The sequence below is a fragment of the Zonotrichia leucophrys genome, chromosome 2 (genome assembly GCF_028769735.1).
Source record: "Zonotrichia leucophrys gambelii isolate GWCS_2022_RI chromosome 2, RI_Zleu_2.0, whole genome shotgun sequence".
In the NCBI taxonomy this organism is placed as follows: domain Eukaryota; kingdom Metazoa; phylum Chordata; class Aves; order Passeriformes; family Passerellidae; genus Zonotrichia; species Zonotrichia leucophrys.
In genome coordinates this window covers 55,252,249-55,279,150 of record NC_088171.1, presented here as the reverse complement: position 1 = coordinate 55,279,150, position 26,902 = coordinate 55,252,249, and the positions used below count along the sequence as shown (strand labels likewise).

Here is a 26,902-nt window from a genome sequence, read left to right as displayed (position 1 = left end):
CATAATTATGCAGAGCTTACTCATTGTGTAGCATACTCTCACACTGCCTTACTGCAAGTTTTTATGCACAGTAGGACAGCTGTGTTGTCCTTCACAAACTAGAAAACTTCCCTGACCAAACAAAAACACCTTCTCTAACATACATGTGAACAATTTAATCCTTTATTTGCAAAAGCATTACACACATGCAAGCTTCCCAGAAACTATCCCACTTACGTGGTTTGTCAATAGAATATAAAATGAGATCTTCCCAAAGTTCTCCATCATCCTGCTCCTTGGCAAATTCAATAGCTTTATCTACATCGTGCAATTCTTCCATTATCATCTTCAAGGCACTGCGGCTATTACCCATCCTGCCTGGAAGGAAAAATAAGAGACTATAAATGCTAATTGCTCACCATGTTCATTGCTCTTCCAGTAAGAATTTTCTAACTGTGAAGTTGACTCAGACTAATTCAACTAAGACCCAATCTAGTCTATTCAGATGCAGGAATGCAAATCAGTATAATATGAATAAGTGCTTGGAGCAGTTTGCTGGACTGGGACCTGGAGGCTTTCTCAAGGATGTGTTGGGTCTTATTTGGGGTTCTGAACTGCAGCAACATCTAACATGAGGGGGAGTGTGTGTATGTGTAGAGATGTAAACTATAACATGAAATACCAGCTTCAAGGTCCCACATGAGCCCTCTTAATTTGCAGTAAATATAGCACAGCTTACACCCATGAAAAATAAGAGGAAACAGGAAGAAGCTGCAGAAATTATGAACTACTTCCAAAATAAATTTATTAGTAAATCTTACTCTCCACTGGACTGAAATGGTCCACAAAATATTCTTCTTACTGAACCAGAGATTGTTTAAAAAAATATTTACTATTCTGTTCATGACTAATACATAAACATACATATAAGTGTTCCAATGCCTCTCATTCAGAGGTAGATTTCTTGGCCAGCTGAAGGAGTTAATTTACAACTAACTTAATGGAAAAAAATGATAGAAAGCAATATAAGCAAATCTTTCATCTCAGCAAAAAATAGTACCAAGCTTTTAAGACGTATTTAGAATAAAACAATTGTTTAATTTATCCTCTCTTTTCAAAACCAACAGTATTACTCTTCTCTTGGAGATTGTATCAGAATAACTCCCCACCCAACTCGCTCCCCATAACCTCCGCAACACTTTCAGAACCCCAGAAGAACTCCAAGTAAAAAACATAGTAACACAATATATGAAGTTAAGACATCATATCCACCCAGTGCTTTGTTTTATTTTCTAAGTCATGTTATTTGGTTTAGATATTAGACAATGTATCTTCATACCACAAACTTTATTACAAGTTTAAAAGTGTTGTAATTGATCACAGTTATTTATTCTGAGTTACTTACTCAGAAGATAGACTGTCTCCTCTACAAAGTTCCTCTGCTGGCAGATCTCAAGAGCCTTGAATGTAGGGGAAGAGAAGAGAGAAGAGAATATATGGAAACCATGCAACATGAAATTTTATTGATCACAAATGCTGCAAGAAGCTTGAAGTGATTTTTCTATGTTAGTTCCATTATTCATTTTGACAAGAACGCAGCTCCCTTAATAAGCACTGCCAAGTCCTCTGGCCTTAATTAAGAAGAGAAACTCTGTGACTTCCATGACTCTCTTTAAAATTCTTCTCTGAGACTGAATAAATCTGGGGACAGAACAGGTATTTCAGTCTGGACTATGTCAATCTCTGCCTTTAATTCTACTGGTAACTTCTTTATTCTCCCTCCAAAGGTTGGTTAATACAAAACATTAAAGTTATCTACTACCAAGCCTTGCTTCCTGTGGGTGGACTTACGTAGTCTCTAGTGATGGAAGTCTGCTTGACATTCATTAATAACACAAGGCTGAAAATCTCTTCAGGGTACCCAGAATGGTTTCAGGAGAGAGAGTGCCCTCCATATTTTGTACCAAGAAGACAATGCAAAATAACAAATGTGAAAGAATATGGAGAAAGCATTTCTTGTAAATTTGGTTTAAAGACCTGAGGGCGAAGTATCTTCAGCAGCTACAGAATCTGTGTGTAGTTGGAAACCAGCACAATTATAAAAACTACCAAACTGATTACCAACAAGTTTGTAGTAACAGGAAATCAGCAGGGCTGGTATGCCACAAACAATGCCATGTCTGTTTGCAATTTGGAAACAGAAATCAAACTCAAGATTCATAGCATTCCTGTAAAGACAACTGTCCACCAACCTTCACACTTGGAAATCAAAGTTTTAAATACATAAAGTATAGCTACAATCAAAGATGAGGTAGGAATTTAATTTTCCTTCCAATTCTCATTATTTCAGAAGAATTATTATGAAGATTAGAGGTATGGACAATAAATTTTGGGCTAGGGGTAAGCAAATTACCAACTAGATACTTCAGGTGAAGGAAGGTATGAATACTACTAATAAGTTATATACACAGCTGACAGCCCTCTTTTTCCTCTCCACTTAAAAGCTAAACTGCAAAGCACCAGGTATTCAGTAGTTCTAGATACTGCCATTTCCTGACTGTCATGCTCCCTCTAGAGGAAAACAGGGAACATTCCTACTTCTCTTCCAGCTCATTTTTAAAATGTTTGCTAAACTGCACTTGACTAAAAGTGGCTTACTTCTAGAGACCACAAATTATTTCTTCTTGATGAGTTTATAATTTCATTGGAACAATAAAAAGAGCAGATTTTTTTTCAAACAGAAATTGCTTTTTGCAATTTATACACTTAACAGGAAGTGAAAATAGTAGTAACTGGGAAATTCTTAGTCCCTTTTTCAATTTCTCAGAACAAAGACCTGTATGTCACAAGAAGTGTTATTATACAGCATGCATGGTAAGAAGTATAATTACAGAATTAATAGTATCTTTTTGTCTTTTCCTTAGCTTCTTACTGAAAGATGTTAACATTTTAATATTAAGGTTAGAATTACACATTTTTTCTGACATTCTCTCTTGACTTTGGTGATTACTGCACCACACCTTCCAGAAGCTGACGGGTCTCTGACCTATTCTTGCTCAAAGCCTGTATCTTCAGCAAAGCAATGCCAGCAATGAGCATCAGTTTCACACAGCACTTTCCTGCACCACCTGCCACTAAAGATAGGAGGCTGGACATGCAATAACAAAAATTAATTTGCCTCAAAATTAAAGAAAAATGCAGGTAAGGTTTTATACATAAAACCATGATCACATGAATAACACATAAGGCAGAAACTAAGAATCGTAAAATTAAAAACAAGTAAGCCAATATTGTAGACCAAAGTTCCTGGCTGGAAACCTCTCAGGCTCACTGCCTAAACTAGTCAATCTACTTTTAGGTATAGGTTTCACCAAATCCCAATTCTCCAATCTGAGAATGTATAATAATATAAGAACGTATTTTCCAGTAGACAAAAGCATGCAAAACAAGAGAGGTACCAGGAACAGTACTAGTTTTCTTTGGAATGTTAACCATGTAATACAACATACAATATTACACTTGAAAACTGTGTCATCATTATAGCTGCATATGGATAGGCAAGGTCTGCTCTGCTCAGCCATTAACAGCAACAAATACAAATAATAAAATACTGACCCATCTAAACCAGAAAATTTAAAATTTCCATTTGTTTCACATTAATTCAGGCAGGGGAAACAACTCATGATTGGCCTTACCTTTATGAATTTTGTAATTTGACAAGAAAGAGCAAGGAAGGAAAACAGAAAAAAAAATAATAATTTTAGAAGATGGAAACCTGGTACTCTATAAACCCTCAAGTGTATTAGCCAAATTACAAAGACAAAACACTTTTAGCCCTGTTAGTTCAGTGACGTATATTGTGTATATTATTCAACAGAAACTTATGGCCTTACAATAAAAAGATAGAATAACTACAGTTACAGCTACTGGTTTTTCAAGATCTAACACTGACAGCTCTTAGATGTGGCAAAATGATTGTCAATTTATTTTCAATTGATTGTCAATTTCAATTTCAATAACCTACTGTTCAGTGAGGCTAAGCACTGATGAGTAGATATGCTGTAGCTAGAACTGTAGTCAGAGCTGTAGTCAGAACTTCTGCATTAAAAATACCCATGAATTCCTGCCCTGTGAGCTGAGAGAGGAAAGTCTCAGGTGTCATCAGCTCTGCAAACCAAACTGCAGGTGATGGTCACAAACTTAAAGGATCCCTCACATTGGCAGTAGAGGGCAGTACCAGACACGGCTTGAAATTCACAAGACTACAAGCTACAGACCATGACCTTAATAAAAATCAAGGACTTATGCTTAGATTTTTGGGGCTTACCTTCTCCAGTGGGCAGTGTGTGCTGTCTCTGAGAAATGGAAGTAAGTTTGGTCGATCATATTCAGCATAAAGACTGATCTGTTTCTCATGATATCGTTGGCCTTTATGGTGGTCTCTTTTGAAAAGCTTGTGTAAATACTAGGAATCAAAAAAGAATCAGAATTCAAACTCACTTATTCAATATTATTAATGGAATAACAGAAACTCCTGAGTTGGAAGGGAGCCACATAGATAATCAAATTCCAACTTGCCCTGCACAGGACAGCCCCAGGAATCACACCATGTTCCTGAGAGCATGGTGTGATTGCTTCTTGAACTCAGATAGGCTTGATGCTGTGACCACTTCCCCAGAGTGGAAGACTGTTCCAGTGCACAGTCACTGTAGGGGGCAAAGCTTTTCCTAACATCTAACCTAAACCTCCCCTGACACAGCTTCATGCTGTTCTCTTGGGTCCTGTCACAATCAACGGAGAAGAGATTATGCCTGCTGATACTTCCCTTGTGAAGAAAGTGTAAATGCTACAAGGATTCCCCTCAGTTTCCTCTTCTCCAGGCAGAACAAAACCAAGTGACTCAGCTGCTCTTTGTGCGGCTTCTCCTCTAGACCATTCACCATCTTCATTGCCTTCCTCTGTATGCATCCCTTCTGTAAACTGACAGTCTGTCAGTTGCCTTTGCAAAGATCTTAGGCTGTGGACTGCACTTTTCATAGATCTGCTTCCCATAATCAGGTCTCTAATTCATAAATCATCTCATCACCAGATGAACACCTGAACTCTATCTGTAATCAGCAGCAAGTTAAACTTCCCTCTCTGATACAGCCCAAGCCCACATTCACATATCATGTGATTACAGTGATACTGTAATCACATAATATGTGAATGTGGGCTTGGGCTGTATTTGTTATTCTGTACAAACAAAAACAATTCGACAGTGTATGAAGTTACAGCTCCAGAAAAACAAGCAATTCACTTTCTCTATGGATCAGCAAAACGTATTTTAGATCTGCACCCACCAACCAATCCCATTTTTGGGTAGGGAAAAAGGAGGAATAAAAACAAGAAGTAATTGACCAGGAAAGACAAGCGCCTACAATGCTATAAGGAGATGTAAATAAGCCTGCATTACGTTATCAAATTCTCACAGGTACACATTTTTAGATCATTTAACTACTGTGAAGAAGGTATAGCTATGCTAAATAGGAAATTGGCAGAACAGCCACTTTGATGATTTAAGACATTTCAGTGTCAGGTTCATTTTGACAAAATAAACACACCTGTAAAAGGTAAGTCCAGCCAAGAGTTTACTCAGCTCAACTTCAAATCAACAGAATACAGGAATACTTACCACATGCTGTAACTCAGGCCTGTTTTCTAGCTCTTCAACAACTCTGTCAATCTGAAACAAAACAAACCTGTGATAAACATCACATTTACAAGACTGGAAAAAGGACAGGTAATAAAAGCTGGCATTGGACTGCCATGCCATAAATTTGTTATACTCACGGAAATTTTATCTTCATTATCCAAAAGCATGTCTACTGCTTTCTACAACAGAGAAAGAGAACTCAAGTAGGTAACAGGCACACATATTTTCTTACCCTCTATATAGTATTATGCTTATTCACAGACGGGTGTCAGATGGACAGACCTACTCTTTTCAGCAACAGAAATTCTTCCAGAATACTTCATTAAGTTCCCTCATTAATAGCAGTAAATGCTGTGCACCTACACTGCAGGTGAAGTATGCCCACTGAATCACCATCAGTCACAAAAAGCTATCGCCAAACGATGTAGAAATACCATTTGTTCCATCTCAAAAGAGAACTGCAGGGTGATGGCTACGTAAGAAACACACAATTCAACCTGCCTCACAACTGGATTCCTCCAAACTACCTGGAGACCACTACCATTAATCAAGCAGACAAGATCATGTAAGTCAAGTGGCCACCAGGATTCAGGTTCTGCTTCCTCTTTCAAGAGCAAACTTTTGCTTCACTTTCAAAAAATACCAAACTACAGATTCCTGATACTACTTCTTCTATTGAATTAAAGAAAAATTATACTTTTTTCCCTCCATGAGTGGAGAAACATGGGCATACTAAAGATGATCATCAACAGTAGAGATCCATATTTTAGCTACAGTGCTTAAACAACTATTGCACTGAAAAAGGAGATCTACTTGGTTATCTTCCCAGTGATCACACCAAAATTAATTTGCTTGGATTTTACAGCCAGCTGGAAAGAAAGAAGGTAGAATTCAGCATGGAATAAAAACTTTCTGATTTTTGGAATTAAGATAGATAACCCTGTAAAATTTCAGAAGCAGATTAATTTTCTGTGGTGAAAGGAAATGGCAAGTACATTTAATATATGCTTAAATAAATTCACTATCTCCTTTCTTTGGCTTATTAATACCATTATTTGATTCAAAATACAGAAAGAATAATATGGTGAAATGATACTCTGTGTGAAATGATATTCAATGTTGTGACTTGAGAATCACAACAACGTTCTCAAATGATGCGGACACTCACTTTTCTCACTGAGAGTGACAAATGGAAATGGAAAGGAAACACAAATGGAAATATGAAGGAAAAAAATAATCCTTGGGTCAATTATTTTGCGATCTAGGCAAACAATCTTCCTTATCCCAGAATGTATCCAGATGTAGCAAACACATTCTCTAGCCCAACATCATCTATAGATCATTTAGTTTTAATCTGTTAAATTGTATTTAGAGGAAAGTGAATATAAAATCATTAGGATCACTATACCTCTGAATCGAAATCCATGAGCAGAACAATTTTGTCTCTAATAGAACTGAAGAGATTGTGCTTGTGGATCAACTGGAAGACATCTTTGTGCCTCAGAGTTAGGTAGATTTCTAGGGCTCTGCCATACCGCTGATCGTAAGTGTACCTGGTAGAAACAGGATTATAAAACATGTAATATTACATACTTAAGTGTAGGAAAATCACTTACGAGAGAAAATATAAACATACTCTAGTATGTAAAATGTTAGGATACCACTTGAATTTATAAATATCTAAACAGACCTGTGATTCATTTTTGTAAGGGAAAATAAACATCAGGCAACATTAATTTCACCTCTGTTTATATTGGCCTTCATTTGTGTTTGGACTGCAGTATTTTACATTTTCATACTCCATTTTCAACTCACAGGGGAAGACACACAAAATGCTAGCCTTTCAATTCTTGGAAACCAACTGGAACATTCTTCAGAGCTTAAAAAACATTGTTCTCTTAGAACTTTTGGACAGATTGTAACATAGTAATTCTTCTTTCTTCAAAGAAGCAGTGAGAAAAGAACACAGTGATCAGGCTGAGAAAATCAAAGAGCTTTATCCCTGTACGAAGTGACCAAGAATCAGATCAGTTTTGGCACATTTTCCAGTCACATATTTCCATCCATGCAGTAAACCTAAACACGCTACTTCTTAAATAGTGGGCAAAATCCCCCACCATTTTATTTTTACATGGGTAATTCTGAAATATGCACCTCAGAAAAGAGGTTTCCTCTGACAGCATGTAGAGGAATGTTAATTATTTACTTTGGAAAGAGGAGTTGGAAATCCAATCTCATGCTTAACAATTTGCTTTCATACTCGATGTGAACATTACAAGGAAGGGTAAAGAATTGCTAAGCTGTGCAATCAGCAGAGTGGAGAGGAGAGAAAGCCACCACTCTGTAGATGCAGCAAAGAAGACAGCTAAACAAATACAAATAAACTGCAGTACACTATTTTAAGTGTACTTTTGTAACAGGAGTTTAAAACTGGACTCACAATTCTGCAAGTGTTCGTAGCAAAGTCCTGTTCTGCGGATCTTTCTTCAGGTGATCCACTACAGCTTGAACTATGATTGTGTTGTTGTACAGATCTCCAGGCCATTCTTTTATTAGTGTTGCAAACCCCTAAAAGTATAAGAGATTGTAAAAGAAATAGAAAGAATGGCCTAAGGAGCATTTCAAAACATCAAAGCTTCAGCTAAGCCTCTGAGATGATACCTGCTGTCCTTAACCTTTAAGGAACTTTCATGTGCCCACAGACATGTACAGTGCAGAACACAGATTTTTCCTTCTTAGGACAATGTTATTATGATTCATGAAGCTGAGTGTCTTTCAGGTGCGGTAGGCTTTGTGCATCATCTCAACCACTTATGCTACATTTAAAAACCTAAAAATAACAGTCTAATAAATAATCAATCTTACAGTATTCACATGCTTTGAAGAACATTTATTTATTCTCTTAAAATTAAAATTCAACACTTAAATATTGTCATTATTGTGGAACTGTGCACTGATAATCTGTTTGAATACATCAGAGAATTTGCTGTCAGAACTCTTCAATGCTAAGGGTATTTGGCTGGCAATAACTATGGGACACATTGATGTGGAACACATCAGGCTGCAATACCTCATAGTCACTTTCCAAAAATTCATGCAGGACCATTTCATAGATCAGAGGTTTCAAAACTGGATCTCGTCTTGGCAAGTAACGACTAATTGCCTATAGGAACAAAGAGAATAAAGTGTCAGATGGTGAATGACATGTAACGTCCTGGTACACTGAAAAAAAAAAAAAGTCATGAAACAAAAGAACAAGGTTATACACAAAACATGGCCCCTGGTAATCACTAGAAACCTTATCAACTCATACTTGCAAGCAGCACTCAGAAGTTATTTACTTTAGGATTATACACACTGGAATTTTATAACTCACTTGAAAGAACTATCAATCAAGAGACAGGTGGCAAGATACTAATTAGAATAGGAGAATCAGCCATGTCCTTAAGAGATCAGCGGTCATTTAGAAAACAAAACCCATAAAAGACCCCTCAAAACAAGAATGTTTTAAAAATCCATTTTGTTAAGTCTTAGCCTTGCAAAAAGGTATAAGGATTCATTAGCTGAAAAATGTGTTGGAGTGGATTGACCCTGACCAGACACCAGGTACCCACAAAGCCACTTTCTCACTTCCCTCCACAACTGGGCAGAGGAGAAAAAATATAATAAAGGGTTCATGGGTTAAGATAAGATCCAGGGATCACTCACCAAATACCATCATAGCAAAACAGACTCACATTTTGGATAGTAATTGAATTTTTTAATAACCAAACCAGAGCAGGACAATAAGAAGTAAAATAATCTCAAAAACACCTTCCCTCATCCATTCCTCCTTCCTGGGCTCTACCTCCTTCACCCCAAAAACACAGCGAGACAGGGAATGGGTATTGATTGACAGGGAATGATTGTCAGTGCATCACACATTGCTTCTCTTGCTGCTCAGGTAGAGAAGTCTCCCCTTCTCCAGTGTGGGGTCCCTCCCACAGGAGACAGCTCTCCACAAACTTCTTTAACATGAATCCATCCCATGGGCAACAGTTCCCCATGAACTGCTGCAATCTGGGCCACTCTTCCATTGGATGCAGTCCTTCAGGCACAGCCCGGTCCAGCATGGGCTCCTACGCGTGCTGCAGGTGCATCTCTGCATCCCCTTTGTCCTCCATGGGCTGCAGGGACACTGCTGCTTCATGGTCTTCACCATGGCCTGCAGAGCAATCTCAGCTCTGGTGCCTGGATCACCACCTCGTCCTCCTTCTCCCCTGACCTTAGTGTCTGCCAAGTTGTTTCCTCTCTCATATTTATCAACTCAGTTCTTCTCTGGTCACAGTTACAACTGTGCAAGAACTTTTTTTCTTTGTTTTTATATCTGTTATCCCAGAGGTGTTCCTATCATTCCTGATTGGCTTGATCTCGGCCAGCAGTAGGTCTATCCTGGAGCTGGCTGGCATTGGCTCTGATGGACATGGGGGAAGCTTCTGCCAGCTTCTCACAGAAGCCACTACTGTAGCACTCCCACTACCAGAACCTGATCATGCAAGAACAATATATGTGTAATTTTGAATTATGACTTATGTTGGGGTCACCACATTCTATGAAGGGCTATTTTAACATACCCAATTGAAAATTAATTTGAAAATGTATCTCTCCATGAAAAGGATGAAGGCATGTGATCTGTTACTGCATAGAAGGTGTAAAGGAATTGCATTCCAGCAAGCAAGAGATGAGAAGCTGCCAGAATAAATTAGCTCATATCCTGGAATTTCAGCACAGCATCTAATTAGCACTACTATTCCATGCAACTAGAGGCCAAGATTATTTCCACCTGCCAAAATAAATCCCACTGCTACTAGCTGTCTGGGGACTTGGGGTTTGTAGCTGAGGGACCAACACCAGTGAAACTCCTCCAAACACTCAGAGATGTTGCCTGTTGCCCGCTATTGGCACATGGTACAACAGCATTTTGTTACTGAAGTTGTTTGAACAAAGCAGGAGAAAAAACATCTTCCTACATTTTAGACCTCTCCTCTCCCTGTGTTGTCTGGATGTGGCCGGTTTTTGAAATGTAGTGCTGCCAACCCCAGCTCCCACTAGCTGTCACAGGATTTATCAGTTATCTCAGGGTACAGTCTTGATGGGGTATATTCCTGACCCCTTCATAAAAAGTCTTTTTTGACCATAGAGAAAGCAAGCTAGAAGCTAGACATTAACTGGATACTCAAAGGCAGAAGACAATCTCCAATGGCTGTTTTCACTCCCACTTTCTGCCTTCCTGCTACCTTCTGAATGAACAACCTTCTTCAACAGACTGTTGCAACTCTTGGCTGTAGTTTGGCCTTACAGCAAGCTCTAGAGAGTTGTAGTTTCCTTGTGTGTGAGCCAGGCTGCCTTGTGAAGGAAATGTCTCCTGCCCTGTGTCCCATTGCTTTGAAGAAAAAACACAGCCACCTCCTGCAGTTTGAGCATCCCGCTCAGGAACGCATACAAGAAGCACGTACAAAGCATAGAAGTTATTTTTAAGCCTTGACACAAAGGCTACCCATGCTGGAGGTTACAAACTCTTCCTATTTTATTTTTAAGCTGCACTTAGGGGGCATGGTCAGAAATAAAAGCTTCTGAATCAGACTGCCTTTGTGCCAATTCTTGAACTATGTGGTAAAGTGACGGATACTACACAGAGAAATATTTTCTTCCCTTGTTTCTTCTCAAGATCTGCTTTCAGACTTTTCATCAATAAATGTAAGGATGAGGTATATATAAGAAAACCCTTATAAAGGTTGTACATGAGATAGCCTAAACCATCTCACCAATAACCAGAACATCAATTATTTATTCCTCAAAGGCTATCTAAGAGATGACAGAGCCTGTCAGTATAGTGCTTCTCTCTGCAATGCCCACTACAGTCTGGTGAAGTCTTTCAAATGTCTTCCATCCAGTGCTGCTGCTGCTAGCTGATCATCCTGGACCACTGCTGAAAGTCACTGCTGTCACAGCAAAGAGAATGGAGGGTATCCCTCAGGCCACAACAGCCACAGAGTTTGAAATCTTCCTTTGAATCCATCCACCTTCCTCAGCTGCTTGAGCTGAGACATTAGATTTTTATACTGAAGTGACTTGAGCACAAGTGACGCCACTTGAGTTTCCCCTTCTTTTCTTTCATGTGTTCTCTGTATTCTTCACATGTATATTTGTAACTCTGTCACCTATTGTATTAGTGACTAGGTTTCCCAGTACTTTTCCATCGCCTTTCCTTCAGCAAAAAAGACAAAACAAATTCCAGAGCTCCAAGCCCCAGGAGGTACAAGGCCCTCTTGGTTCTTCCTGGGAACTAAGGCTGAGAACAACTCTTTGAGATACATTTCATAGAGCACAGCACAGTGCTGAAGGGGGAGCTCCAAAGAGGCTTGACCTGAGGGGGAATTGCATCACCACTTGTCCTCCTAACTGGTGCTTTTCATCAATTATGCTAATTTCCTAAAAACTTTAAATGTGTACTCATCCCGGCAGGGGTGGACTTTTGTGGACACCTTTCCACAACTGCTCCTGAAGGCCTTCAAATTAAGATTCTCTTTTATATTACCTCCTTACTAAAATTATGTCAAGTTTCATTTCCAGGTTGAGTAAAAGGCAACACAAGCATGTAACTCCCTCAAGCCACCACTGCTGGAGCAGTAGAGGAACAGATCACTGCAAGGCTCTAGAATCTTGAAACAGACACAACTAGGTTTCCTAGAGGACATTCACTGAAGATGAGAGATACCGAGATATCAAAATGCAACCTTTGGTAGCCAAACAGGACTGCTTAATACAAAACAATCAAAACCCCCCTAAAATCACACACAAACAACAATACTCACCCCATGGAATTTGACACTGGGGTATCACTAATTCCTCTGCACAGGAAGGAAATTTCAAGCCTTTAGTTTACTGTCACCTTAGTTATTGGCAAATCATGCTAGATTTGAAACACCAGATTTCAGGGAACAACTTATAAGCAGTGCAAACTATTCCAAGACAATTCTGTTTTGAAATAAACTTTGTTTCCATATCTCAATAGTCTTCTCATCAGGGCTGAAAGCCATTATAGGCCAGTTACAATATGGTGTTAAATATCTGCTAGTTACGTAGCAGTGATCCCAAGCATTACAAGGACCCCTTCACTCAGATGTGGCCTAATTTAGTGCATCCTTTATGATACTCAGACATCTTTAGAAATCTAGGACAAGTTATGTGCAACTGAAATAGTGAAATACGGCAGGCATTTTCTAGAACTGCAACTTGAAGCTGAATAATGTAATGGACAGCATCTCATGTATTTCTTAGACCTGGGCCTAGGCTCTAAGAAGAAAAGAGAAATTCTAAAGGCTGAAAACAGCCAATTGTTTAGAAAGGCGGTAATTGAGGTGAGATGCTTTTGCAACAAACCTGCAAATATTTTTCTGTTTTACAGTCTGCTGAATGATGTAAGTGGAGACAACACAAACATCCCTTCCAGACATTTGCAGCTAAAAACCAAAATGAACCCAAAAGAAGAAGCAGTGTATCAAAAATTCACCTGTTCCTGCATTTAAGCCCTTTATTAGACTGAAGTAAAGGAACAGAAACATAGGATTTCAGCTTCCAAGTAGTAAAGAGTGCACCAAACCACAAAAAAGGTATACTAAAGGCAAGGCTGCTTTTGCACTGGAGTGGCTCTGAAACTGAAGTCAGACATTTCTGAAATTCGTAATGTTGAAACACTTTTGGTTTTTGAAGAGAATTAAATAGCTCAAAACCAGCAAGGGACTGCATGCTGTGAGATCTTAATAGCATGTCCTTTTTGGCTCATTGAGTTTGAATAGGAAGACATAAAATTCAGAAGTAAATGTACACATGTTACCAAAGGGAGTGTGCATAAAGTTTTCAATTGGTTTAGCAGTGACAGTACTAGGTTTTATGTCCTGTGCAATTTATTAACTGAGACTCTCACATTAAATGTGTACTGTTGTAGTAGCTGGCTTGTGACTAGGGAAAACACCAGGCAGCGCAGACTGCTCCTCTTCCTCACCACCATTTCTAGCACACAGCACAGGTCTTCACTGCTCCTTTGCAATTCTTTAACACTTAAAGCTGTGTAACTGTTGCAATGGACCTGGATTTGCCACAATGACAGGCACCCACAGAGTCTATTTTCCTTAATACCTGGGGTAGTATTTTTAGGACATACTGGAATTGAATGAAAAGTAAATGGGAAAGATGTATTTAACTGTGAGCATCTTAGCAAGTAAAAGCTTTGGGGTGGGTCTTTCACGTTGGAGACTGCCAACAAGTAAAATATGTAGCACTATGCCTCCAATCTTGTTTTAGTAATTTACACATCAATCGGAAAGACAGCTGTCTAGAAACAAACAGAGACCTGGGACAGCAATACCAGAACAGGGCCATTAAATGTGATGCTTTAGATACTTGGTCAATACAAACAGTAAGTACAACATATAAATTACTTGAGTGCAGACATAGAAATTAACTTACTTTAAGCTGACCTATTTCTTTAAACTTGTAAACTTCAAATTCCCAGAGTTCTGTGTTTTTGCCAAGGATTTTCTGGCACTTTCTGCAAGAAAAATGAAAGAGATGAGAACAAAAGTAGGTACAGAAAGTAATACAAATGTGACAGCATTACTTACAAGGATTCCTTTCTTCTCCCTATCATAACACTTGTTAAAGTGACTTATTTTGGCAACCACCACTTTAAGTACAGTATGCCAGGCTCTCCTCCTGCAAATTTTGTTGCATCCAAGAGGATTAACTGCTTGTTATGCATTCACCCATAGTGCTGAGGGCCATATTAGCTTTCATAGAATCATGGCATGGTTTGGATTGGAAGGGAGCTTAAACACCATCTAGTGGAAATCCATACACCATAGACAGAGATGCCACCCTCTTGGTCAGCTTTATGAGTCTTTAATATCCTTAAATTAAATTAAGTTACATTAAATTAAATTTAAAAATAAAGTCTTTAAATTTCACCTGAGAAAAACTGAACACTTAAAAAGATATGCTTATGCTTACATGTACATGAAAACAAAAACCCTGGGTAATTTCCGATCCTTACTTTAGATTCCCATATTTGACATTTTTGTTTATACCTACACAAAATCAAATTATTTTCTGATGCTCTTATGTGCAATGACACACTAATAAACTGAGTTTATAAAAATCCAAAGAAAACCTTAGTCTTGAAAATCTAGTGTGACATTGAAAAATCAAGGTTTACTTTCAAAAATATATGCCTCAATTCCAGTTAAAATTTACAGCAACTTTTAGGTAACTACAGGGAAAAAAATATATGGCACTGCAATACATCTCTATGTTTTGAAACTTCAGAAATTCCAGAACACAGAAACTCAACATCTGCAAATACTTCAGAATCAAAAGTTTGTTTTTGCTTTTCCCTACACAGACACACTTCAGCCAGCAAGGAAGATCTTTAATACTAGGTTACCGAGCAGCCAGGTCGTACTCTCCTTTCTCCATCAGGTGATTTATATAGGCTAAGCCAATGTCCTAGAGCAAATGAAAACAGAGAATTAGCTATAAAAGTTTGGAAGTGAACTACCTGACTGCTATACAGAACTACTGTAACAGTAGTGCACACAACTGGAAATTCAAGGCTCTAAGTGCATTCCTTGATTCTCCTTTACCAGTAGGGCCCACAGAACAGTCAATACAAAATACTTGCATAGACTGCTCACAGTATTAACTAAAGGTGCTCCTTTAAATAATTCTCATAACCTCACTGATGCTGAGAAGACTACCACCTCTAATTATTAAGGATTGTTTGAAACACATAAGGATTGTTTGATCTTGCTGTGCTTGAATTAATTCAAAAAGAAAGACACCAGTCATTGTATAAGACATGCTCTTTGTCAAAACAATTTGCAGAGGAGGGCAAAAAGTTGGTTGAGAATATAAATCCTAATGCTGCTCAATAAAGTGCAGGAATTACTGAGAACTTAAAAGATTATTAGTTATGACATACCAAATTTTCTTTCTCAAAATTCATCACACAGGTCAGTTGTAAAATGTTTCCGATATGCATATGCATTTAATATATATTAAAATTTTGGCATGAACCTCCTAATGTAATCTCAACACTCATATCCATTTTGACATAGCCCAGTGTACTGATTGCATAGCTTATGATCACATCACTAAAAAAAGCACATTGTTTCTAGAAAGAAAAAAAAAAAGAGGAGAAAAGAAAAAAATAAAGCTGCACAATGAAAAAGAAGCCCTTGTTTCTTAAAAAAATTAAACATTTGCATCTTCTGAGGCACAACATTTCTTTGATCCATATCAAGGAAAGAATTGACCATGGCAGAATATGAATAGGGGTATGCAACAACTTCAGCTGGTCAATCTACTACAAAGTTAGAAAAAAAATGCACATACACAAGATTTTAGGATGTCATTATGCTATAAGAACACCTTTGTATTTTCAACTTCACCATTCTCAAGAAAGAGGCTGACAGAAATCGTCATTCTCCTGTGGACCAGCCTCCCAGTGAACAGAGAAGATGGTTAAGGAAAAGAGATGTAGATCTGGTTGTTTCAGGATCTCGGTGCTCTGCTCAAGATGTGCAGAGGAGCAGTGATAATTACTTCCATCTAAAAAATCCCCAAGGCTACCAGACTTGTCAGGTACTCTGAATGTGGTGTCACTAGGCAGTGAGAGCATGAGTTGTTCCAAATCAGTGTACCACTAATCCTTCACTTAGGACTTGATGTCAACATTTTGTTTCCTCAACACATTCTGTTGGCTTTTGCTTTAGAGACCAAAATCTCAAAAACTGCTTGTATTTCACTGAATTTAATCATTTATTACAGAGCAAATTTCTGCAAAGCAAAAGAAAAGCTGTGGGGTTTCTTTACTTAGTTTGGTGTTTGCCTGTCTGGCTTTCTTTTTTTTCTCCTAATGCATTGCCAGGATCCCCTTTAACTCTTTACATCTTTTGCAAGGCCCACAGAGTAGTTTTGTTAAATGCAAACTCCGTGATAGGTAATGGCATGCCATTTAAATCTTGATTGAACTTCTGGAGTACACAAGAGTAAAACTTTTTAAGACATACTGAGATACAGCATGCTTATAACACCAGTACTCTGGCCAAAAAATTAAACACATCTTGAACATTTTGTACAGATTTCAATTTAAAGCAGCATCAGTATTAGTGAATTTAAACAAAAGCAAAGAAACAAAAGATAAAATCAGTGACACTTTTGTGTCTATTACACCATTTCCCCTTTTGTTTTAAACATTGATACCCTTTGTTGCTCTGTGAAAGGCACTATAAACATAGGAAATAACTATATGTGAGAAAAGGAGCATCCCTTAAACTTTTTACAAAATCCTGTCACATTTATGAGGTAAAAGTTAAGGAGAAATTTGTCACTCCTGCCTGCAATCTCTAATAGTGAAATACTGTGTGTTACTTCAAACAAAAGTAAAAGCAAACAAAAATTCCCATCAGTAATCAGAGAAATGGAATTCTCTTCCTTTCAATGCCAATAGCACCTTCATAAAATGCAGATTCTTTCATGTTTTATGGACTAACAGCTGAAACCAAGAAATCGGATGCCAGCTGGAGTATGCCTAACAGTTATTTCCTGGTGTTATAAAAAACAGGGAATGTATTTGTTGCATCTTATGGCATTCTAAAAGAAAGTGGATACTATATTTTGAATATAAGTTTTGAGACTTACCAAAATCTTGTGCTTTTTTATGGTTTTTTGACTGATTTCAGCTGCCATCAAAGCTTCCTATATTCAAAAAGGAGAAAACCAAGATACCAGTCACATACACAAACTTTCAATACAGAAAGATCGAGAACTGTATAAATCAACTGTTTTTCATAGTAGGGTGTTGGAAGCACTAGAATTTTTAATGCCATGGTTGGATGAACAGCTTTGAATTCCTACCCAAACAAAAGCAGTCAAGCAAAGAGCAAACTACTTTTGTTTCCATCTGGGTTCACTCCACATTATTATATTAAGATCAAATCACAACAAACCACACAATGCAATCACATTTGATCATTTTCAAAAGAGACCTCTTCACTACCAAAACCTGTGAAAAAAATAAACAGGAAAAGGGGTGAATGGGGAAAGCTACCTGCCAGCTCCCCAGCCCAAATGTCTTCTTCAGTCAGAATGATTTATATTTAAGTGTCATTTGCTGTTCTCCTCCTTCTATTTTTTTTTTGAATGTATAGAAAAAAATCAGGCACTTTTACAAATAAAAATGAAACCTTTAAGATATAACAGGCCTGTCTACTAACTTGAATGGCTTTCATAAAGGCACACACACAGCTGTCACTTGCAAATTACTGGAGTCTTCAGGGACCAAATGCTGTGATTTACATATATTGCAAAACCACACTCATCATACAAGTTTGCTATTCCAATGGAAAAGCATCCACAAGGATTAAACAAATCTGCATGAGAAATATCATGATTATATTAGCAAAAGCAATACATGCTGAATGGCTTTTCCACATTTTTTTTCTTCTAATGGGCACACAACAAACATAAATTAGAATTTGCAAGTTAACTTTATGCATCGTAACAAATATTCTAAGTCAATAAGTACATGATATTAGAATTCAGACCACTCTGTGTGTTCATATGGTATGAAAGAACTTATTATTACTGTTTTAGGTGTTTAGATATGCATACTCAAACATCAGTATTTACACAACCAAATGGTGAGCTGTTTTTTTTCCAAGAGAGCTGTATACCTTTGTCTTTTAATACTGGATGAGCTTTATTGCGAGCAACACTACTTTCAGCAAGTGCAGGCACAGTTTAAGACCATAATATTTTACTTTTAAAAGCACAGCTCATTAGTTAACTCTTCTGCTATTCTAAAGCCAAAATCCAGATCTAATAATTTTCAGTGTCAGCTAATACATTTTATAACTGATGATGAGAGCAGTATTTTCAGCATCTAGTTCAACTACCTCACTTGAGTGAAATTTTGATGAGTTGTTTCAGTAGTGAGACTAACTCTGTAAGAGATGGAGTAATGCATAGTCAAGTCCCATCCTTTACAAGCATTTACTCAATCGCTGTAGGAACAGAAATATCCAATCCAAATGACTTAGCAAATTCCATCATCCTACTCCAATTTCCAAACAAGGAAAGTCTGAAGGAAAGAATGATGTAAAAATTACTTCATATTTCTTCTTTTCAAGAAGCCAGTCAATGTGATCATCCTGGTCCCGCTCTTTGGCCACAACCACATCTCTTGGGCTGATGATATAAAAAAGCGATTCACCTTCCGAATACTCTGCAAATGCATACACAGTTTTAATATTTTTACTATATTTTCTTTAAGTAAAGTTCTGCTTTTTAGCATACCCTTGAGGGGAATTTACAAAGAGGAAGACAGCAAGGCTACTCCTGCAGGACACACTAGTTTGGATGCTGTATTCTCCAATAAATTAAAACTGGTTTAAATGGCTAAATATATTTTAAAAAACCACTACAACTTATTGCAAATTCTGATTCATCCACTATGTGCAAACTTTATGATAATTTAGAACCCATTATTATACTCTAAGAGGACTATTGCACTACACAGCCTGCAATAAACTTATCCTTCCCATCAAGGTCAAGGCCATCAAAAGCATAAATGATAGATGCCATAACCCCTGGGGACACAGTACATCATTACAGCAATGCATTTACAATGCTGCAAGATAAGGCTATATGTATAATGCATTTTCTTACACCATAAGCCTTTATTTTTGAGTAAGCTGAAAGAAAAAGTACTAAAAGGTCAAATCAAATGCAAAAGATGACTGCTCTAAATAGTTATCATTTGGACAGAGCCATGAAGAAACATGAACACTTTGTAGGTACAGAAAAGAAAACCACTCACTGTCCAGATGAGTTTCTATAAACACATACAAATACACTCCTGAAGTGATAAGCAATTCACAAAATAATGCTTGCCTTAAAACATACATAACATTTAGACTTTTCAAGTAAACTAGAATATTCATAAAGCATAAAAGTACAGCTGTGGACATCAATGTTCTGCTTTGGAAGATGTACAAAAAACCCCAGTTCTACTGATAGCAGCATTAATGTTTTTGAGGTCAGGAGGAAATATACTATATTTCTAGTGGCTTAAGGGCATAGATGTACACAAAGAGGTTTGCCAAGCCTATGATTTGAAGAATGCTGGCAGAGGAGATACTTAAAATTCAGATTAATGGATTTTAAAAGCCAGAAGAAATGCTTCTGTATAAGACAGGCTACATAATCTTCACCAAGGAATTCTGCATCAGCTTTGCCATGCATTTTTCTGAGCTACAACATATAGATCAGAAAACTACCTCATCTTTAAAAGACAGCATATATTGTGGCAGGGCTTAATGTCCCTTCCTGTTGCATAATTAAACCTATCCTGTAGGTGGAGCTTGCCAAAATCCAGTTCCTATTAATTCCATTTTACCATTTGAGGTCTGTAATACAACTGGCAGCTTTGTCAGTACAGAGAAGCTAAATATCAATGGGCCCCTTTTAAGTTGACCCATGTACATCTTACTGTTGCAATGATACTTATTCAATCTTTCCCTCTAGAGCAGCTTTTCCAGACATTGTGCCCTCATTTCATTATTCCTGAAGCACCTTGTGTAAAAAGAGCTCCTATGAATCATATGTTTTGTTTTTGTTTTTTTGTTTCAAAGATATTGCCTTTGACAATACTGGACATTACATGAGGTATATACTTCTGCCTTCTCCAGTATGTCTGACCTAATAGATGGCATTAAAATCATAATGTTTAAATACACACATTTATTTTCTTTCATATGACTGGTTCTTGTGGATTTCCACTCTACACTTCAGTGTCATAAGCAGTTACAGCTGTTCAAGGAGATGACAAAAAAATGACATAAAAATGAAAAGGGAGGCTAAGTACACCCAAATCTTTTTTTAAGCAGGTCTGAAAACAAAACAAAGCAATATTGAGAATACCTACCTAAATGATAATCACGACATTCATTTTCCTGAAATCCTCGTACTGTTAGTGCATCAGAAGAGATCTCTTCACAGGACTCAGGCAGGGGTTGTACAATATCAAGTCTAGGCCTTGCACAACACTCCACTTCCTAGAAAAATGACACCTTAGTCACTTCCTGCATGATTTACCTTAGCAATACCAACTGGTGGTCATCTAGAAACAAGGCTGAAATTGAACAGCTGCAAACATTCACAAACATGCAGTACTTTGCACTGGCTACTCAGCTGCAAATCATATAAGTTGCAAAGCTGCACTCCACAGAGCAATTGCATCTAGAACTCAGAGGGAAGTTACTCCAAGTTACCCAAGTTACTCTTTGATTGCTTTCCTTGAAGGAGATCAGTCTGGAGGAGGAGGTATAGATAGACATAGGTCCAATCCTTGAGTTTGCTCACTTCTGTGCTCTTGGACACAGAAGTTTTCTGGGTCATCACAGATGATTATTAACTGCTTCATTCAACAAGCAACAGAAAATTTAGATCACATACCCAGCTGGGCTCATGCCCTGAAGGACAGAGCTCTATGAGCCTGGTATTCTGGTATTAAAATATATATATATATATATTTTTTTTTAAGCTGGTATTTGATTTTAGGCAGCCAGCAGCAGCAGGGAAAAATTAATCTGAGCATAATACAAAAACTTTGCTGTTCTGATGAACTTAGAGTAAAATGAACTTTCAAGCGCAATGTAGGTGGCTATGGTAAAATGACATAATGGATTTTCACCTTCTGTTCAAGTGAAACTGCTGTCCTCAACTAGCTGTATTTTTAATTAAGTCAAGGTCCAAGACAATCCTGAAGCTTTCTACTTCAGGCTGTGAATTATAGCAAAATATAGAATAAAAGACCAAGAACATCTAGAAAGTGGATTTAAACAGCTCTAACTTACTCATTTGGAAGTAGCACCACTTGGGTCTTTTCTCAATTTAACTATTCCAGGAAAAAAATACCCAAACCAAAAAAAACTTTCCAAGCAAGTTCAATTGTGATATAATTTGTAATAAGTACGAAGCCGTCATTTGCAAGCTGTGAAATCAAGTGTAGGAAGACAAGTATTCCTTGCAACTAAAGGACACTTTTGTAGTGAGCAGCAATTCTGCTGCAAGCTCAGGCAGTTTGGGCTCCACACTAACAAGACAAGTGAACCAAGACACTAACAAAGGAGTTCCCATCACAACAGGACACAGATGCACCATCAGGGACAATTGTACTTCTGTTCCTCCTACAGCTACCCAGAGAACTGAGAAGTTAGTGAAGTCCAGCATTTGGAGTTTGTTTAAAAGGCTAATTAAAAGCAAATACATGAGAAAAACTTTTTCCTATGTTCAATTACCATTATAGCACCTGAAATTCCCTTTTCATCTTTCTTTCCTAAAGCAATTAAAATGACTTTAACCTTTAGCAGTCACTACCTTGTTTACACTAGCTCCTTTCCTGTGCTACTTTTTCATTAACAGTGGTGTCCCAATTTCCTTGCTCCCTAGCATTTCACCCACCTCTTCCTCCCCGCTCCTTTTCCCATCTGTCTGCTTTCTTGTCTTTCACTGACTCTCCCACACTGTGCTGTCTCTTTTGGGAAACATCGCTGTGACACTATTTTTCTCCTTAATATAAATAAAGAAATAATAATCTGACATCCTGAAGTAGAACTAGAAGCTAACCCCACTGATTTCAGAAGGCTCATGCATTTGTTTGAACCTACAGCATTTCATTGCCTAGCAACTCGTGCACCCAGTTTCTTAAGGTTACTATGGTGATGGTTGTCTAATGCAGACATGCCTATCAAAGAGATGATCAAGAGCATCTGCCATTCTCACACTGCAGCTTCAAGGATTTCCTCCACTGCCTTGCCTTTTATTATTTGGCAGTACGAAATCAATGTCGGAGACAGACACGGCACTTGTCCATGCACAGTAAAAACGGCTGACAAGAATTCTGAATTCTACCTCTCCACACATGGATCTGGGTGTACGCAACTAAAGATCTTAGAAGAACGGGAGACAATGATGCCACTCACTCACAATCATTCATTCCACTCCACAGTCACTCTTATGCTTGAGTTGATCAACTTCCCTACTCTCATTTCTTTTGAGATGCAGTGTCAGCAAGCTCCTCTTATGGCCAAACAAGATTCTTTATTTCTTCTGGTGCAGAAACATCAGGAAGAGAGAAAAGGAGAGAAAAGGAAGCGGGGGGGGGGGGGGGAAGGAAGGAAAAAAAGAGCAAGAAGGACTAGCTAGAGACCTTCTCTGCATTCTGCAAGAAAAGAAGGAACCCAACATGATTTCTGAGAGGTAAGTACATTAGTCTTCAACATCACCTCCACTGACCTTGTTTTATGGATCAGAGATGTTTCACTGTTGACTACCAGCAGACTACAGTTTTTTTCTCAGGTAATCATATTTGTATGACTAGTTTAAGGCCCAACTCACAGGCCAAATTAATGTTGTGAAGAAACTCAGAGATAAAAAAAATTACCGTTTTTTCGGAGATCTCCTTTACATATGAAAGTATAACAAGCTGGTCACAGAGAGGTGCAAGTCCACTGACGTAGAATTCGGTGTCAAATTGGAAAACTGAAATACAGGAAAGAAAAACAGACTCAAAACCATGAAAGTGTATGAACTACTGCCTAAGAAAAACTCGCCGATTTTCAGAGACAATCAACAGCATACAGCACCACTTTAGAGAACTGAAGACTCAACACATGTAACAAACCCAGAGATTTCCCAGTTGGATCAGATGAAGATCTATATTTAACAGATTAAATTACATTAAAGTTTGCAAAAGGAAATGTTTGTGCTTCAGGTTGTTAGAGATGAAACATCTGAAATGAAGGTGCAGTCTGATTTTCAGTAATCACATTGAAAAAGGAAGCAAAACAAAAATCAAACTCAATAAAATAAGCAATAAGTAGTACAACTTCATTGGTTTGCATATCCACAGCATGTTCATATGGACATAAGAGAATTGCACCTGCTACATCTATTGGTATACAGGAAAACACAAAGATCATTATTTATTTATCATCACTTTAAACATCACAGAATAATTTACAGATACTATCATTACAAAGAAAAAAACAGTTCATAGTACCTTTTCTTGTTCATAAAACTGAAAACATAATTTTCTGAAATTGGTATTGAAATCGAGATAGTTACATGAGATTATTTCAAGAAAGAGAATGATAAACAGAGTGCTGAACTGTATTTACAAAAAGACTTAATAAATGAGATCTCTGCCACAAACAGCTCTTTGTTTTTATTCTGCTGGATTTACAATGCACCACTTTTTGTGAACTCCTCTCTCAGGGGACAAAAACAAGAATCATCCAAGTGCTTACATTAGCAAGCCTTGTAACTATAAGCTTTTAAAAAAGCATCAGATACTTCATAAATTTCTCCCAAAACATGGTTTTAGGAGAATCTAAGCATAAGTAAGAAACAAAAAGTTTCTTTCCTTACTGTTTAGCATATTAAACTGCTAATATATATATATATATATATATATATATTTACTAAAATTTTCTAGCAAGGCAAACAGAAAATACAGCACAATGACATTAAAAATAAAGCTGATTTTCTTCAGCTAAAATAATAAGAAGGAACAGGAGAAATAATTGTCCTCTCACAAAAGGAGTAAAAATATAATGAAACGGAGTATATATTTGACACCTGTCTCTCTAGGAATAACCAAGCACTGTTTCTCTTTTAATGACTGCTGACACTTTGGCATCACTGAAGGACCACACTATAGCACAGGGGTAGAGCACTCAATCCATTCACAGAGAAGAGGTTCACATGTGTAACCATGTACATAATTATCTTGCTCTAGCCTACAAGACTGATGAGATTACTTTGACTGTGTCACATGTTGCTCTCAGTGATGATTTAAAACAAATCAGTTCAAAACCAACTACATACCTTATTCTCAGTTTAAAATTTAGTATTTAGCATTTTAAAAGAATATGGAAGGCAGGAGAAAAAACATGGAAAAGAAAAAACAAAGTGAAATCCAGAATACTATCAAAGAAACTTAAAATTCAGCTTTATAGAACGGCTAGGAGAATGGTCTCAAAGGCATGTAAAATACTGTGGTTTGTATTTGAAGAGGAAAACAGCAAGGTGAATTAGCATTTATAATTATTATAGACACAGCTTTAAAATCCATGTGTATTTCTTTGTCTTATATTAGAATTTAAGTCCCTTTTGCCAGTGAAAATGCTTGTAATGCCCAATGTAATGGTGTATTTAAGATCAACAGAAGTAATGATATGTGAAACATAAATAAACAAACAAATAAGAATCACCACCTCAAGTTTTGTTTTTGAACAGAATATAGTTTCCTTGGTTTCACTATCAGCTTTCTCTTAGCTCATCTTTCTCAAGAGGCGTTGTTGAAACACAATGCTCTAGCTCTGCAGCTACAGCCTTGAACAAAGAATAACTGGCATAGACAGTGCTTCTTGACCTGATAAAAACCTTTGATGCTGCTAATCAAAAAAGTCTTACTGAAAAAAGAAGATGGAAGTAACAGCTGCACAGAACAATAATAGGTTAAATTGACTTACTCTCTGGACACTGTGTTGTGATCAAGGAGGAAAAGAAATCCAACATAAAGGCAATGCAGAAATGCTGGTAATTTGTAAAGGATCTAAAATAATTAAAACAAATGTAGTATTGAAGTAAATGGAAATGACTGAGGTATGGCCATGTGTCATACATGTTTATGCCTGTCATAAGAGAAGATAGAAGACAGGCTGACAGTGGATCTACTCCATGTTCAGCATCTATGTACAGATGTCAAATAAATTTCCTGGAAGCCAAATGAAGAAACCTGTAAATCTTTTTTGCTGCTCATTAAATGAAATGTATGAAATACACTAAACTACGGAAATGACACTATATATGCTATAATATTTACCTAAACTGCATAGCCACTTTCTCTGGGATTTAAAGATCCACGCGTACGCGACACTGAAACTAAGAGGAGCCAATATTGTTTAGTCAAACCTCTAAAAGCAGCCCCTGCTTTACCACAGCAGATTTTGAAGAGTAAAACTTTGGTTATAGTCAGAGTTTTACCTCTGATTCCACCTAAAAGCACTGGTGGTGGGGATACCATCTTGAAAACTCTCAAGGGTATGGTGCATTGTGACCTATAACAATGAACACAAATTCTGCAGATGTTTTTAGTGAGGTAGGTAATTTATGCAAACCAAAACAGAATACAAAATGCCACGATTTGATTAGCTATTATCTTGTGCATGGAGTTACACTTGATGTAAAATATAACTTTTTTTTCCCCAACAGTATGCAAGTTCAATTCCAACTAGAGGACAAGAAAAGGCCCCACATAAATATCACTTAAGCTACAAAGCCGATTTTCTGAAAAACTCTTTTTTTCCATTGAACCAAGAAGACTTTGTTAACCAACAGGAAAAATATTCAGTCTTGAAGAATTTTGGGGCTTAGAAATTCCAAGGTTTGATGACAAAGAAGTCAAAATCTTGAAGAATTTTGACTCATTTTATGAAGCAATTTATAAATTATAAGTTTGGCTTGTGGCAAAACAGATAAACAAAAGTCCAAGTAGAATCAACTATATAACTAGGTTTGGGTTTTTTCTTCTTTTTTTTGGCTTCTCAGAGTATAGCAGACTTGCTTAAATGAAATGTTTGCATAAATCACCTTATGAAGTAAATTTCCTGACCATCACATTTATCAATTAAGCCTTACATTCTGTCTACATAAAGAGAAATATGTTGACACATTAGATCCCATTAATCTCACTTTACAAACAAGAAAATAAATATTCCCATGTATTCAGATTGAAATGTGCAATCTCAATGCATGATGCTAACTTGCCATGCAGGTGTGAAGCTACTCCCTTGTAAAACATACAGATATGTTGTTACAAGCATAACCTTGAAACTTGTAATTTTTAACCAGAAAACTGCTTTGTGGGAAATTTGGTAGAATGCAAAGGGGACAAGTATTCAAGAGACATTGCTGCCTGGCTTGTACCTATAATTAAGCTGAGATTCCTCAGACAAAATCTGGACAAAAGTAAATTGAATTGAAATTCTCTAATCAACTTGAAGTCTTTTTCATACTTCTGGTGTTTATCTCTATTTTCTGCTATCATTAACAACCTGAGTA

The 26,902-nt window shown here is 37.3% G+C and overlaps 1 protein-coding gene across 4 annotated transcripts in view; it reads right to left on the bottom strand.

Annotated features, from left to right (window-relative positions):
* VPS41 (VPS41 subunit of HOPS complex) overlaps positions 1-26,902 on the bottom strand; it is a 110,596-nt gene that overhangs the window by 13,029 nt on the left and 70,665 nt on the right. For all 4 annotated transcript variants that reach the window (XM_064705053.1, XM_064705052.1, XM_064705049.1 and 1 more), the window contains 14 exons: positions 23,220-23,317; positions 20,700-20,829; positions 18,883-18,998; positions 17,414-17,470; positions 15,156-15,217; positions 14,183-14,264; positions 8,745-8,837; positions 8,115-8,242; positions 7,083-7,227; positions 5,812-5,853; positions 5,654-5,704; positions 4,307-4,444; positions 1,385-1,439; positions 217-357 (listed from right to left, as the gene is read on the bottom strand). In XM_064705053.1, coding sequence (XP_064561123.1) covers positions 217-357; positions 1,385-1,439; positions 4,307-4,444; positions 5,654-5,704; positions 5,812-5,853; positions 7,083-7,227; positions 8,115-8,242; positions 8,745-8,837; positions 14,183-14,264; positions 15,156-15,217; positions 17,414-17,470; positions 18,883-18,998; positions 20,700-20,829; positions 23,220-23,317 — 1,338 coding nt within the window. The remainder of the gene's footprint in view (positions 1-216; positions 358-1,384; positions 1,440-4,306; positions 4,445-5,653; positions 5,705-5,811; positions 5,854-7,082; positions 7,228-8,114; positions 8,243-8,744; positions 8,838-14,182; positions 14,265-15,155; positions 15,218-17,413; positions 17,471-18,882; positions 18,999-20,699; positions 20,830-23,219; positions 23,318-26,902) is intronic.